The 15,094-nt window shown below is 39.2% G+C and overlaps 1 protein-coding gene across 1 annotated transcript in view; it reads right to left on the reverse strand.

Annotated features, from left to right (window-relative positions):
- The window catches only part of LOC112557463, a 25,994-nt gene extending 12,155 nt beyond the window's left edge, over window positions 1-13,839 (reverse strand). Inside the window, exons 1-9 of the mRNA XM_025227338.1 lie at window positions 13,622-13,839; window positions 10,521-10,649; window positions 9,886-9,958; window positions 8,454-8,522; window positions 7,888-7,946; window positions 6,606-7,272; window positions 2,882-3,075; window positions 850-1,347; window positions 36-388 (exon numbers count right to left, since the gene is read on the reverse strand). Of these exons, the coding sequence (XP_025083123.1) occupies window positions 36-388; window positions 850-1,347; window positions 2,882-3,075; window positions 6,606-7,205 (1,645 nt within the window). The 5' untranslated portion in view covers window positions 7,206-7,272; window positions 7,888-7,946; window positions 8,454-8,522; ... (1 more) ...; window positions 10,521-10,649; window positions 13,622-13,839. The remainder of the gene's footprint in view (window positions 1-35; window positions 389-849; window positions 1,348-2,881; window positions 3,076-6,605; window positions 7,273-7,887; window positions 7,947-8,453; window positions 8,523-9,885; window positions 9,959-10,520; window positions 10,650-13,621) is intronic.
- Between the last annotated feature and the right edge of the window lie 1,255 nt (window positions 13,840-15,094).

Genomic DNA, 15,094 nt, shown 5'->3' on the forward strand with positions numbered 1-15,094 from the left:
TGTCAGAAGTAACGTTGAATACAACATTTACTTACCTGAAGCACCAGCAAGCAGATCCTGTAGGAACCTGACCACAAACTCACTGCATGTATCACAGTCGTCGATAAATCTTCTGTGTCTTCTGTGATCATGTTTTGGGAGAAGGAACCGCTGGACTGGTGTGCCAGGTGTTGTGTCGTGCTGCCCACGTTGACTGTATGGCTCCAAAATACCCGGATGAAAATCTGCAGCTTCCTTCTCCACAAACTTTGGAAATCGGATGGGTCTGGTTAAATGCTGAACTTGCCAGTCGGACGGTGCAAACTCGAGGTCATAATTTACAGCCCAACAATGGACATCCGGAACTCTTGCCAACAACTTGTCAAGGAAACGTTTGTACCATTCGTACCTGACAGGTAATTTAGAAGGAAAGGAACAAACATTTAAGAATATTTGCTAGTGGTAAATATGAATGTATACATCTTTGTATGGGGTGGTAGACTGACGAGAATTATTTTGCCTCAAAAAAGGAAAGCACACAAATATATATATATATATTTAATTGTCATGAAAATTTGGGGCTTCCAGCTGTTTGCATTACGTAGTCGAAGGGGCTGGGGAGTTTGTGCTTTACTCTAAACCAGTAAATACAGAAAAGCAGCTGGCCCTCTACAACGAGTGCTACAAAGTAGGGAAAAAGCAATCTGCCTTGATAGGAGATCGAAATCCAGTGCAGCTCAGTCAGTTGAACTATAATCTAACTCGTTCATGTAATAATCTTTCTGTTTCTCATCTCAAGATATTTCACAACAATAGAATTATCTCCATGTTTCTGATTTCTTATTATCTGCTGCTCCTGTCACTGATTACCTGAGAGAAGGTGAGCCTATTCCATCTACGATGACGTACAGCGGTCTTTCCTTCGCCGCTCGTAGCAAGTCTGTCACAGCTTCCTCGAAATATTCATCAAAACAGATGTCATAATCATATAAGTCAGTATCTAGAAGATGAAGCTGGCCTGATTTCCCAGTCTTTGCCATTTGTGTTTCTATGGTCTGTTCCAGCAGGTAATACGTGATCAAGCTCGGTGCATGACCCCGTCTCTGGGTGCTGACCATGAAGACATCACGTCCACATCGCAGCCATTCTGTAGCCTTCAGCTGCAGCACCAGACTTTTACCTGTACCAGGAGGTCCAGTCAAAAAGACCCTGGGAGTCGCCGTGTTCAGCAGATGAACTTGCTCCGGGAACAATGTAATCACAGCATGACACAGACTCGTGGACGACGAAGGTTGGTCCAAGGTTTTGAGTGACAGGCGTGGGGGAGACAGGCATGGAACAGTCACTGTTACCGCCGGACCGCAGAATCTAGTAAATTAAGTGAAACAATGTACAAATATAGTACAAACTAGTCCAACACAAAATAATGTATCAATATTCGGATTAATAGAAAACAATATTTCAAATATGACATAATTTTCATTGCGTTGAATAGTTGAGGAGTTTCATTTGAAACTTGATTTTAATGAGTAAACACCGGTTCTCGATTTACCAGTGGCCAGTTACTCGAATTTAGAAGAACGTGTACAATATTTCATCTCCAACTATTTTATTCATCCAATTTGCGCAGTTAACCAATACAGCCGAGTAACAGAATACGATCATAATCATCATCGTCGTCGTCATCATCATCATCGACCAACATTTCATGCCAGTGAAAGGATTTATGTTGGGCTGCTGCTAAATTTTAATACCCCAATCTTTATTTATTTCCCAGCTAATGCGTTACAATCCCTCATAGCATGGAAACATTTGGAAACACTTCAAAAACATTATCTTTTATGTTTCAAGCTCACATCATCCTTTTCACAGTTTCTGTCCATCGAATGCCATTCCCATGGGCAACCATCTAACTGACATTTGTCGTTAAGATTATTAGTCAGGGCTATTCACATCATTGCCATCAGACATCACCCAAATATTCAGACTACAGAAGTCCTGATTTGTTCAGTAGTTGTTTCCAGACTTTATCGCGAGTTCTAGTTGCTGGCTGTTCACACCACGTAACTGACAAACTACAGAGAGTTCAGTGGCTGGTGGCACGAGATGTTTCTAAAGCATAAAGCTGTTCTAAAGAAGCAAATGTAGAAACTTTTTTTCAGAAGTCACTGCTTTGCACAAGTGCATAAAAAAATCAGATGTTGGGAACGAAAATCTGGCTTAAGCAGTTTTATCTTGTTTAAAACAGTTTTTTGAAAGTGTAAACGTGTGTTTTGCACTGTGTTATCTAAACACATTTAAGTTCTGAAAGAGTTTGAAAGTAGAAATGTGTTGTACAACTGGCCCTACAACTCCTCTGCACTCATTGTTCTATGCCAACAAGAAGTAGTCATGTCCTACCTCCGTGCACTCAACTGTCTGTTTTTTTCAAGTCTGAGTTGATCATCAGATGGTGACATGACCCAGGGTCACCTAGGGCTCCTCCTCTGTCACCATATCTAACATGCTCACTATCAATTCCCCATTAAAAATCATTCGTTCCTCCGGAGACTTCACTGTTCTACAACGAGAAACTTTAATAACCAGTTGGTTTCCACGTTTTAGGACAGCAGGCCTTCTGTCTTCTTGCTGATTTATTTATTTTGGTCATTCGACCGTTCAAAAGGTCTGTGTTTATGAAAGCTATCTCGCGCTGGTACTGCAGAGTCTACTACAGTTTAATTCTTTTGAATGTGTTCTTTCTGTATTTGTGTGTGTATTTTCAATACAGAATAAATATTGGTAAATCTTTTGACATCCGTTTTTAAAAAATAGGATCCGCTAGATATGGGGTTTAAGTTATCTGTATGATCTCGTGTCTTATCAAGTATAATAACTGATTTTGAAACCTTTTAGTACTAACCTGGCCAACAGTCTCTTGTAATCAGCAAAACTGATTTCGGTTGCAGATCCACACCCAACCACACATCGCAGCCACCATTTACCAAAGTCTGTGCTGACAGTACCCGGGGTACCAGAGACAAAAAGCTGATCAGAGGTGAGACAAAGATCAGTGATGCCCTCAACATCTGTTGCTCCCAGACACCGACACAGAGCCTGTAAAATAACCAGGTATTGTTGAACCATTACTCAAATGCACCTTTCTCTTTTTATCCTGAAACACCCATTTTTCACAGTTCCTGTCTGGTGATAACTGCACAACATGTCTCTAACACTTAAAACTGTTCTAAAGAAGAAAATTCTTTGAAGTTTCGCTCCTAGTCATTGAGATGTGTTGCACAAGTGCAGTGAAAATATTACTAATGGAAACGAAAATCTAGCTAAAACAGTCTTATTTTTATTTTAAAAAAAATCTAGTTTGTATATTTTTTTCAATTGTGTTGCGCACTGTGTTTTTCTAAAACTGATTGTCTAAATAAATTTAACAAGGCCATAAAGTGTTTAAAATTAAAAATCTGCTGTGCAGCTGTTTGTTTTAGTCGATGAACTTTTTAAGTTTCTGGTCAAATCACTGGAGACACCGACAGTAGTAGTGAGTAGTCGTACTTTCTGTTTCTGTCATCATTGGGTATCATTAACTTGAAGTAAAGCTGTTCTGTGTTAAAAATAATCTGTCGACATGTAAAGCTTTTAGGATGGAAATGGAAACTTAAAATTCTCCTTGCCGATTTCTTCATTTGATACAGTGGTTTGACAACCCTAGGTTACTATCATCGAACACTTTCAAGCTTGCTTAAGGTTGGGCGTCATCAGGAATGTTGATTGTTCTAATCGAGCTTCAACAACAGTTTACTGATTCAAAAGCTATTGATAGATGAGACAAAAGATCTTAAGTCGAAGGACTGTAAGAATAACGAAGTATGTAAGTGGTTCACAGTGTCAAGGGTATATGTTGAAAATGTAGTTCAACTCTATGATTCTGACACCTTTACCATCTTTTATTTCAAGCCTCGACCTAGCACTATTTCTGCTGCGATGTCGAATAACTTGGCCTTTCCTGACGATTATTCAAAATGAGAGGATTAAATGATGCTTTCAATCTTATGAAAGATATTCAACATATAGTTATGGACGACTCAGTACACAGCCATGAGACAGTCCTATCAGAATGTATGCTTTTTCTGCTAATAACAGGCTTTTTGGAGATATCAAATAATAAAAAAACTTACAGAATATCATATCCTAGACATTGAAAATCTCACTCCGCTTTGCAAATAGCAACATCCAGCATCCAGCATCGAGAGTTCTTAGCAAATAAATCACATTCTATGATGGCAAGGAAAGACCAAAGCGTAGACATGGTAAGACATGGAAAAAATAATTAGGGGCTCAGTGTTTGAGACATTTGACACAAATCAACTCAGTTTACAAGTACTAAGGTCGTTGATTGGTAGTTAGTGAAGTAAGCTAAGCAGGAGGATATGTCACGTGATGTCTTACTTTACCGGAGCATCAGGCGGGCAGGGACTTTCTGCAAGAGTTAAAGGCTGCGGAAGCTGGAACCAGAAGGATAGAAACGAAGGAGCTGCAGTAGTCCGGGGGGAGAATATGAAGGAAACAACCAGCTGATGACTGTATCATGTCAGGTAACGTCGATAGTGAACATGCGTCCGAGATGGAAGTTGTGATTTATTGGCTACATGGAGAAACTGGAGTTCAATATGACATTCTGGATGAAAGAAAGAAGCGAGGAAAGAAAGAAGAGCGATTTCTGTGGGTGGAGAGGTATTGTATAATTGAGTATAGTCAGGCATGGCCAGATGGTGGAATACACAGTTCATGCCTCCGTGCTTTTAAAATTATTTTAATCCCTTCTCGACTTATGGACTGCAAGTGTAGATTTGTATGGGAGAATGAATGAGAAAGTCAGAGTGGAAAGGGTTCACCGTGAGACGAAATATTTGGTGAGCCTGGTTCAGCAGTAGATTTTTTTGCGGAACGAAGAATAAAATTTACTCAGGTCGGGATTAGTGAAGGAAGAAGACGAGCCTGAGTCACGACATGTAAATCTCCATAGTTGAGATTACAGAGTAGAACAGGGTAGTGTCCATTGACGCTGGATGCGAAGCGGTACTGACACCTTGTGGATTAACCTCGCCTAGACAAGGTTTTGATAGTAGGGGCTGATTGAGCTGGAGCCCTTCTGGATGAGGAAGAATTGCCTCCCCGGACCATTCCTTGATCACCTTCGGTACAACACCCAGCAGCACTTGGGCGAACTGTACGAGATGGACCAACAGGCCTGTCGAGTATTGTAAGTAGGCCAGTGGAGCACTTTCGACCCCGTGACGTCACCGTGGAGTACCTACGCTGTGACCCCGGAAACCGTCTCACCGACACACTGGCCAGTGTTGTGTACGACCTTTGAGTGTCGTCAATCGCTGAGTTACGAGGAGCGGCCAAAGTTTCTTTCTTCCCTCGGGTAAGGATCTCACCTCGGGGTAGGATCAACAGATTCACTAGGATTATAAGTGTCGTTTGTGTTATTTGGATTCTAGTGGCTGGAAAGGCGGAGGGCGACAACCCTAAGATAGTGGGAAGCCGAATGGTGGGAATCGTTTTGGACGACTGATATTTTGCTGATGCTTAGAGAGGGTATGTTGAGAGTTAGTGTGCGTGGTTAGAAATTGATTATTGAGGACTCAAACTTTGGAAACTGTTATGAGTAAGTTATGAATTGAGAGATTGATATATGCAATTAAGAGTAGAAGCTATTGGATTACAAGATGTTTATGTTTCGTTTTGAAACCCGCGCCTTCGATGTTCACTTGTCATAGACGTTTTTGACCATACTCTAGTCAGAACTGTGTGCTGAGATAATTATATATATATATGTTTGTGTGTTGTAAGGCGTAAAATCCTGAGCCACAACGAAATAAACATGATGTAGGCAGCCACAGGCAATCATTCTGTTGTGTGTTAAAAGAATGCTCACTTGTCTGACGTGACTGTGTGTGTTGCACCACTCGTGCCTTGACACACGGAATTAAAAGACCAACAACAGGGGCTGCGGGTAGAGAGTGTAGAAGACATACCCTTAAGGAAACACTATAGAGAATTGGAAAGGGTTTAGAAGAATAGGAGCTGATGACGAGGACTTCAAAAACAAATGAGAGAAGGGGAGGGGTGAATGGTGACTGCAGTGCACTTGAGAGATGGCAAGTGGTTGTATCGTCAGCTGTTGGATCAGAGGTCGAGCATGCGACATAATGTGTTCAGGCGACCAGTGTGACAGCCTCTCACAGAGTTTACCAAAGTCCCGGATGAAAAGTTAAACATAGTAGTCGAAAAAGTCCGAATTGTAGCAGGGCAGACGATTCATCCATCAGTCAGAGTTCTTGTTTAATAAACAATAAATAAGGTTCAAAACGTCAATTATAAATTACGAGGAAACCCACTTCAACCTTAGACAGGTCACCAAACTAAATGCTCCACAGTGTAGTCCTCTAGCCATAAACAAAGTAGAGCGAACCATAAAAATACAAAAAGTAAAGATGGATAAAGGATAACATCAACATTCAGCTAGCAGGCGCAATGACAGCCCACACTATTTAGGATACACTTGATACTTGGTTGGTAATACTCTGTGTGACAAAAACAAAACAAAAAAAAAATGCAAATTTTACCTCAGTAAACCGGGGATCTTCAGCGAGTGCCTGTTGTACCTGGTCACCTGTAAGGTTCGGGAAAGCAATTGTCTTTGTGATGCGTAGGCCTGGGACGATGTCTGACACCAGGTGTGACAACACGGCCTCCGCCCTGTCCACCTGTAATATGGCCTCTTTGAGTTTACTTCGTATCTTGCTGTCTACATCTTGTTGTAACATGCCACTCTTAGATGAGTTATCGCCAAATGCCTTCACCTCACAGACGACAAGACCGTAGGTTCGGTGAATGATGAGCAGGTCAAAGTCGCCTTCCTCCCAGTTCCTTGGTGGAGCAGGAGGGACACTGTGGGATGGAGGTAAATAGTCAGCTGCTGCTGAGTAACAAGGTTCGCCGGAGTTTTGTCCAAAGTACAGCTGACTGAGTACAAACATCACCTCGTCCTTTGCTTCTGATCTTTCCTTCAGACAGAGCAGCACCCGCTGTAAGGCTGAGTCATTTTTAGACCAAATTGTACCAAGGAGCATGTTGATGGGAAGTGTCCAGTGTTGACTGTTCCTCGGTACAATGCACCGAAGCAAAGTCTTTTGCACAGACAGGAAGCCAGAACTGGGTGCCATGAAGATCAGGAAAGGCGGCGTTAACCCACTGTATCCAGGCTTCTTGGCTCTCTTCTAGTGTAAAATCCTGTACACAGGTTATATAATTTGCATAGTATATTTATCTGTGTGGAGAGAGTTCAATGAAAGACAGCAAACGAACGGCTATCATACAGTTATAAAAAAACAAGCAAAAGCAAATGGATTACACCGTGCGAAACATTGTGCGTGGATGACGATGAAGCAATTAGAAGACTTTGCTTGATTATGTAAGTGAGCTTGGTTTTGTGATTAGAAAGGTACGAATGTCGAGAAGGCAGCAGAGAATTACAAACGATGGGTCCAGAGAAGAGAAGAAGTGTCTGCCGAATGTCACTCGTTTAAAAAGTTGAATGGAGGAAGAAATCATCAGCAGATGGAAGAGACTGAATGATGATAACATTATTGATGATGACTGTGACAAAACAAAGTCTGGAAATTTCGCATTTGTAATTTATTTTGTCAACTGTTTGTTTCAAAATGGATTTGCAATCGGTAGAACATCCATGTTAAAACCAAATTGCGGTGAGAAAAAGAAATGTCAAATTAAGCAGATGTTATTAATCAACAGGAAATACTACTTTTGCAATCAACACAGAATACGTAGACACATTAAGAGAAATTCGATATTTTTATACAGTTTAACGACATTTTACCTTCCTACCTTAGCTGTCGGGTACATGTTGATGTGTGGCTCAGTCTCATTTATCGTTAAAGGTGTTCCTGAGCATGAAAACAAGAAATCAAAAATATCATAGAAAACATCTAACATTTCATAACAGTGATACCTATGCTTGCTTCCCTCTTCACTCATAAATTAAAATCTTGCTGCTTCTCCTGAATCGAATAATTGAATAAATGTGTGCGTATCAAACATACTTTCCCTTATATTGCCCATTTATATAAGAACTACGATGCAAGTTTTTATTCCCCATTTCCGCTATATCTGTGGTTCACTGGGTTCCACATCACATTTTCCTTTGGTTTTAAAGCTGATGAATAGAACTGTAAAGGTTGTTTAAACCTTTGGTCAGCAGTAAACAAGTGTAAAGATAAAGCAGCTTTGCCCTCTAGACTTAAAAAGCAAAGACAGGAAAATTCTCTGTATAAAAGGAGAAAATCTGAAGATTTGACCCATCCAGTAAGTAGTAATGTTAACGCAGCATCATTGTGCTAGTCTCCCATCGTGTAAACTATGTTTAAGGCAGATTCTCGAGACTAAGCTCTCACCTTTATTCTTCCATCTGTCCCGTGTTAGAGGATGTATTGTTAGGTTCTTTTTAAAAGACGATGGAAATTCTGCAGATTGATAAAATAATTGAAATAAAATTTTTTTACTGTAAGTGGGAAAAAGTGGAACAAATTGGTTTTAAAAGTGGTTTAGCGTTGCTATTCACAGGAACACTTTCCATAAAATTAATACAGATATGTAAATCATTTGTGTTTAAGTTTCCAAATTATGTTATACCCCATATTTCATGCAGTACTTAATGTTTATGTAATATATTACTGGAAGTTGTTTTTCCTTCTGTACTCAGGTTACAATGCTATCGTACATGCTGTACTCAGTTACAACAAAATATTACTAAAATAATTTTCCTCCTTGAACTCATTGTGAGAGTACTAGAGTCTATTCGCTGCTAAACTTTGCAGTTTCATTGAAAATTCTTCGAAGAAACTGTACACAGATTAGGATGTATACTTTTAAGTATCGCTACATTACCCGTCATCTTCGTAAAGCTAAAGTGTCTAATTATGGTACTTTACTCTTATAAGTACTAAATTAGTACTAAGTTATCTTTAAATGTTTTGTTGGTGAGGGGCAAACATACTCAAAGATCATGATTACTTTCAATGCAATCCTGTTCACGTAGTCTGTTTGTTTATTGTGACTAATTTCCAATATTTTTGTAAATGTTGCTCAAAGAAATCTGCTCCTCAAAATTAAACATATATGGCTTAGTACTTCAAGAACTTAATAGTATTTAATATTATTCTACTCTGCTGGAGCAAACTAAATTGACCTTCCAAGGAATCCGTACACTTTTTCGACCGCTGTACATTGTTTTGATGTTAAGGGACCAGCTCTGATGTAGCAGGTTATTCTCGCCAAGGTTTGCGATTTTCCAGGACTTACTGACTAGATATCCAAATCACCATCTTTGAAATAAGATAATAAATAAACGATTGTGCTTTTCAGGCGCTATAATTTCCTGAATATGTTTATATTGTCTCTACATACTGTAATCTGTTTATAACTTGGACCACTGGAGTTGGTCTTTGATATCTTAAACACCAAATATGAGCCCTAAGAGAATTTTTAAGTGTCTAGCCAGCCTGTTAACGGAACCATTCCTTCAATATTTCTTTTAATTCCAAAACAAGCTGAAAATTGACTATCAGGTTTAAAGTAGAGTTAACCACCATCACTAACATTTAACTAACAGAAGGATAAATAGAATTTCTACATAAATGTATGTTAAATACACTCTCATCGAACTTTCAGAGTTATATCTAGTCCACAAAATTCCTGTTTATATAGTTCATCGCCATTTCTGAGCGATGTGTCCAGCTTATTAATTTCAGATAATTTTTTTAATTTGAGATAAATAATACGTAACGCAATGGATATGACTGGAGCTTCTGAAGACTATTTGTGTACCTGCTTTTTTTGTGGCCTTTTCAGCACGACTTCCAGTAGTGAGTGGTGTTGTGTATCGAGCCCTCTTTTGCCCCTTTATTTGGCGGAAAGAGCAAACAATTTTAAAAACCGTGAAACAAGGTATTAAACATATCAGCGAATGTAATGTGCTAACATGTCTTTTGTCCATGTCTGCTTTTAAATTATCTACACATCTGTTCTGCCAGTATATGTACTCATTGTGTTAAACAGTATAAGCCGATGTCGACAAATGGTTTTTCATTTGCTACGTTTTGGGTTCAAACAATCTGATTCACATTTGGCAATAATATTGAAAAAAACTAATTTCCATGTACGGTTTAAAAAATCGTCTTTGACAGATAGTCATTACTGTATAGGAACTGTAATTATGTGGTTAGGTTCAGTTGCACAGTTCACTGCTATAAGTACTTTAGTCATTGAAATATCGTTTAACCCTGCTGCCATGTGAGTCCTCTCGGAAAACATCTGTAAACCGGGGATCTCCGAAGTAACTTATGGTCTCGGAGATAAGTACATCTAATTTTCGTCTAGAAGTTCTTACATTGTCTTGGGTGCTATACCTCACCTACATATCTGTGACTATAGCTATGTTAGTACCGCTACTGTCTACTCACTGTCTGGAGACTAGAAGGTGGATCATCAGCCATGTTGTCACTTTGTCCGCCGTCAGCTTACAATGTCAGGGTAAGTAACTCATCTCCTTCCTGTTGAGCAATGTTTGATGATTGATAATAAGTCAGAAGCTGAAAAAATATCCAAGACGCTCTATATAGTTTGATTACAAAATAACCATCATATATATGTATGTTTGTGTGTGTGTGTGTGAAAGAGAGAGAGAGAGAGTTTCATTTTTCTGTTGCACTGGTCAAAATATCAAAGGAAATAATCATCACTTAAAGGTCATACATCGCTTGCAGTTGAAAGACTGGTTAGCAGCATTCAAGAACTTGCAGATCTGTTTGACAAAGAATCAGCTTCACAATTTATAGAAACGAATAAGAAAAACTTATTGTATTTATTTTGGTGATAATACGATAAGTCATTTCCTTTCTCTTGCAGAATCTATATGAGTGAGCAGGAAGCGAGAAACAGTCCTACGGAAACCCTCTGATCACGGTAAATAATAAACAAGGGCAGGTAAGTATGAACACGTTTTCAGGTCATAAGAACGTGCAATGACAATCATGAAGTAAACAACACAAGGAGGCAAGAGAAGAAACAGGCACAAAAGTATGACTAGATAATATTAGAGACTAGATACGCTTGTCATTGAGCGGATCAAAGACGATGTCAAACTGACAGAAAGTAAAAGCTGGTATGTAAAGGTAGTTTTTACTGAATTTACTTTCCAAAAGCCAGTTTTTATTATTACTACCACTGGTGATTAGGAGACCCTTAGAACATTTAAAAATAGTAAAGTTTCTAAATATTTTATATTGATTTCATTTTTACTTTTCATTTACAGTAAACAACACGTCATAACAGAGGCTTAAAGGGATTCTAAAGGCAAAATAAAACTGTTTAGAATGGCGTAAAGAGTAGGATAAATTTGAATCTCGTCTATTTATATGTGTGTTCATGTGGAAAACGTTGAAGATTTTTAGTAGAATGTTGTGTTTAATAAGAGAAATTACACGGGACTCTTTTTTTGCTTCCACGAAGTCTCGTTCTCCGTCACGTGACCCTATGACGTGTGGTTTCCATGGTGAGAGCCATGCCTCGAGAATGTACTGCACCCAATTGCCACGAAAAGATGGGAAAAGATTCAAAATTTTCTTTTCATCAGTTTCCGAAAGACAGAGCCTTACAAGCCTTACACACAGAGTGCGTCATACGAATAAACAGATGACGACAAATCTTCGCAATGACACAGATACAGACACTTCCTGTCAGAGACTGACGTCACAAGAAGACTCTGACGTCACAATAAGACTCCTCTAATTGATCATCTCGGGAAGCTATCGTGGTTACTCGGCGGAAGGACACAAGGGTCGATTTCACTGGATTTTTTCGATTTTCATAAACATCGGCAACCGAAATAGTGTTAATAAGTGGTAATTAAGTGAGAAACGAATCCTTTATTTCTCCTGTGTTGCTCTCGTGCTCTGTAATTGTAACTAAATATATTTTTGAAACGTTTGACCGTCACCGCAGCCTTATCACAAGCCTTGAGTATCCCTTTAAATATCAAGTGATTAAAATTCTGAACTGCGATATAAAGCATCTTTTGGTCATAATTACATAGGTTTATAAAATAAATTAGTTCATAATGTAAATATTTTTTGCAGTGATAATTCTTCCACCTACATATTTAATAATCAGGTTTCATATGCCAGTAATACCCTTAATATATCTTTAGATAAACAATCGTTGTCATATTTTAATCGGTTGGCTAATATTTATAGCACATGTGGCTGTTTGCGCTTTCTCAGGTAAATAGCACTTTAAATGTATTATTTTGTTCTCGGTAAAGGACGAACTGAACGTTCAACGAATCTGTTGACGAATCTTGTGGATGATCGCCGACATCATTCATTTTCCTAAGAAAAAAGGACCTAAAGGCACTCAAGCTGTCGCTAATTGTGTGAGTGTGAGTGGGTAGACCTGAGCTACCAGCAAGCTTTTGACTATGCTCGCAAATGTCGAAATGCTTTTAAAGGCTTTGTGTTAACCACGTAGTGGTCAGACAAACCACTGATCAGAAAGAATGTCAACAAAGTAAATTTTATTTAAATGGACTGGTCTTACTTCACAGATAACAATGATTGCACCTCGGTCAAGCATTCACATAATGTATATTATACGACAACCAGTGACTTGATCTCCTCGAACAGAAAGTGTGAACACAGACTCTTAGCTTATCCTGTACAGGAAATATGTCACATTTTAATTGGCTGTTGCCATTGTGCACAGATATAAACAACACAGGACATTGTACTCCGAGTTCGAGAAATGTACAGAACCTAGAGTTTAAGAGGATTTCTTTTCCAATGTAATAAACGCAAATAAGCGGTTATAAACACACTAGAAAACCTTCTTAAACCACAAGTGTGTGTGTTTGCTCACTAATCGTGTAATATGTGCGAAAAGCGACTTACATGTTGGGTAATATGAGTGCATATTTATAATCAACATTGAAACAACATTTCATGGCATGTTACACGTGTCTAACAGACAATGAAAATATCGCAACCGGCTGAAGGTCTAAAACGAGCTGAGACATGCATGATACAAACCGGCATTTATGGACATCCACCTAAAATTTCTTAACTGTACTGATTGAACATAAACAATATGGCTGACTCGCCAGCCTGCAAACATCATACCAAGACCCAGGAAGGACCCCGGAAATCCCATCAAAGGATAATTCTAATCACGACAGGGACTACATCAAAACAAAACAAAATTTATGTATACAGTAAGAACTGAAGCTTGTTTCTTGCTCAATTATTTAAGTGAGCGATGATCATCTCCTAAACAAGAATGACAAAACTATAAATTCTAATGCATATATCTAGGTCACCAGCGCCATCTTGGCTACGTATCACATCTTTCAAACTGTAGCTGCCGAGCGTATTGTCACTGAGTGTTAATAAACATCTTAATAGGCAGGAATGGGCGGTAAAACAACGAGACAGTACATTCTGTAATTTTAAGAAATCCTACCAGACAGTGTCGGCAAACTGAAGTAATGATAAAACAACTGCTTACTTACTCGTAGGCTCCCTGTCAAGCTCGGACAAGACTGCTGGGAGTGAACTACTCAGCTCTGATTTCCCGAAGTACTTCATGGTTAGTAGAAACAGGCGCTTGACTGTTGCGAGTTGTGCTTCCTGGTATGTCACGAGTGTGGCGACCGTGATGAATACAAAGTCCTTCCGGAAAGAGAAGATGAAGAAAGGGGAGTGAGGGACAATGCACGCTAAGAAAAAGAGGAAGAATAAGAGGAAATAAGGAAGGGAAATAATTCATAACCACAATTTCACTCTCTCTTATCGAATTGGCGACAGTGGTTTTCAAAATAAGTTAGCAATTTAAATACAACCACCTATGCCGTAAGTACAGCAATCAAACCTAAGAGACAAGCTGACAAGTTCTTCAGTTCCCTTCTCCTGCTGTCCATTCCCGCCTCCTACCAGACTAAAGCTAAGGGATACTCAAGGCTTGTGATAAGGCTGCGGTGACGGTCAAACGTTTCAAAAATATATTTAGTTACAATTACAGAGCACGAGAGCAACACAGGAGAAATAAAGGATTCGTTTCTCACTTAATTACCACTTATTAACACTATTTCGGTTGCCGATGTTTATGAAAATCGAAAAAATCCAGTGAAATCGACCCTTGTGTCCTTCCGCCGAGTAACCACGATAGCTTCCCGAGATGATCAATTAGAGGAGTCTTATTGTGACGTCAGTCTCTGACAGGAAGTGTCTGTATCTGTGTCATTGCGAAGATTTGTCGTCATCTGTTTATTCGTATGACGCACTCTGTGTGTAAGGCTTGTAAGGCTCTGTCTTTCGGAAACTGATGAAAAGAACATTTTGAATCTTTTTCCATCGTTTCGTGGCAATCGAATTTTTTTTTTTTTTGCTGCGCAATGAGCATTCTTCTGAATGGATACCTGCGCATTATAAATAGACATCATCATCAGCAGCAGCAGCACATTCTCAAGGCATGGTTCTCACCATGGAAACCACACGTCACAGGGTCAAGTGACGGAGAACGAGACTTCGTGGAAGCAAAAAAAGAGTCCCGTGTAATTTCTCTTATTAAACACAACATTCTACTAAAAATCTTCAACGTTTTCCACATGAACACACATATAAATAGACGAGATTCAAATTTATCCTACTCTTTACGCGATTCTAAGCAGTTTTATTTTGCCTTTAGAATCCCTTTAAGCACCTTATGTAGTTAATCAGGATATGAGACGCACTTCACATATCTAACATTCTCAAACAAATTGCTGTAAACCGTATTGAAATATCAGACTTGATCTCCGCCGTATCACTGGCCACATTCCTGATCCGTGTACTCATCGTATTGTTTTGCATCTCTCTGACTCCTAACATCCGTTTGTTCTGTATCTGCTGGCGAGCTTGTGTGATAAGCGTTTTAATTAATCAAGCAGTCGGTGATAAGAGGATGTCATGACAAAGACCCTTCATGTAATCTCTCAGTCACTGTG

The sequence above is a fragment of the Pomacea canaliculata genome, linkage group LG2, assembly GCF_003073045.1.
Source record: "Pomacea canaliculata isolate SZHN2017 linkage group LG2, ASM307304v1, whole genome shotgun sequence".
Taxonomy (NCBI): Eukaryota; Metazoa; Mollusca; class Gastropoda; order Architaenioglossa; family Ampullariidae; genus Pomacea; species Pomacea canaliculata.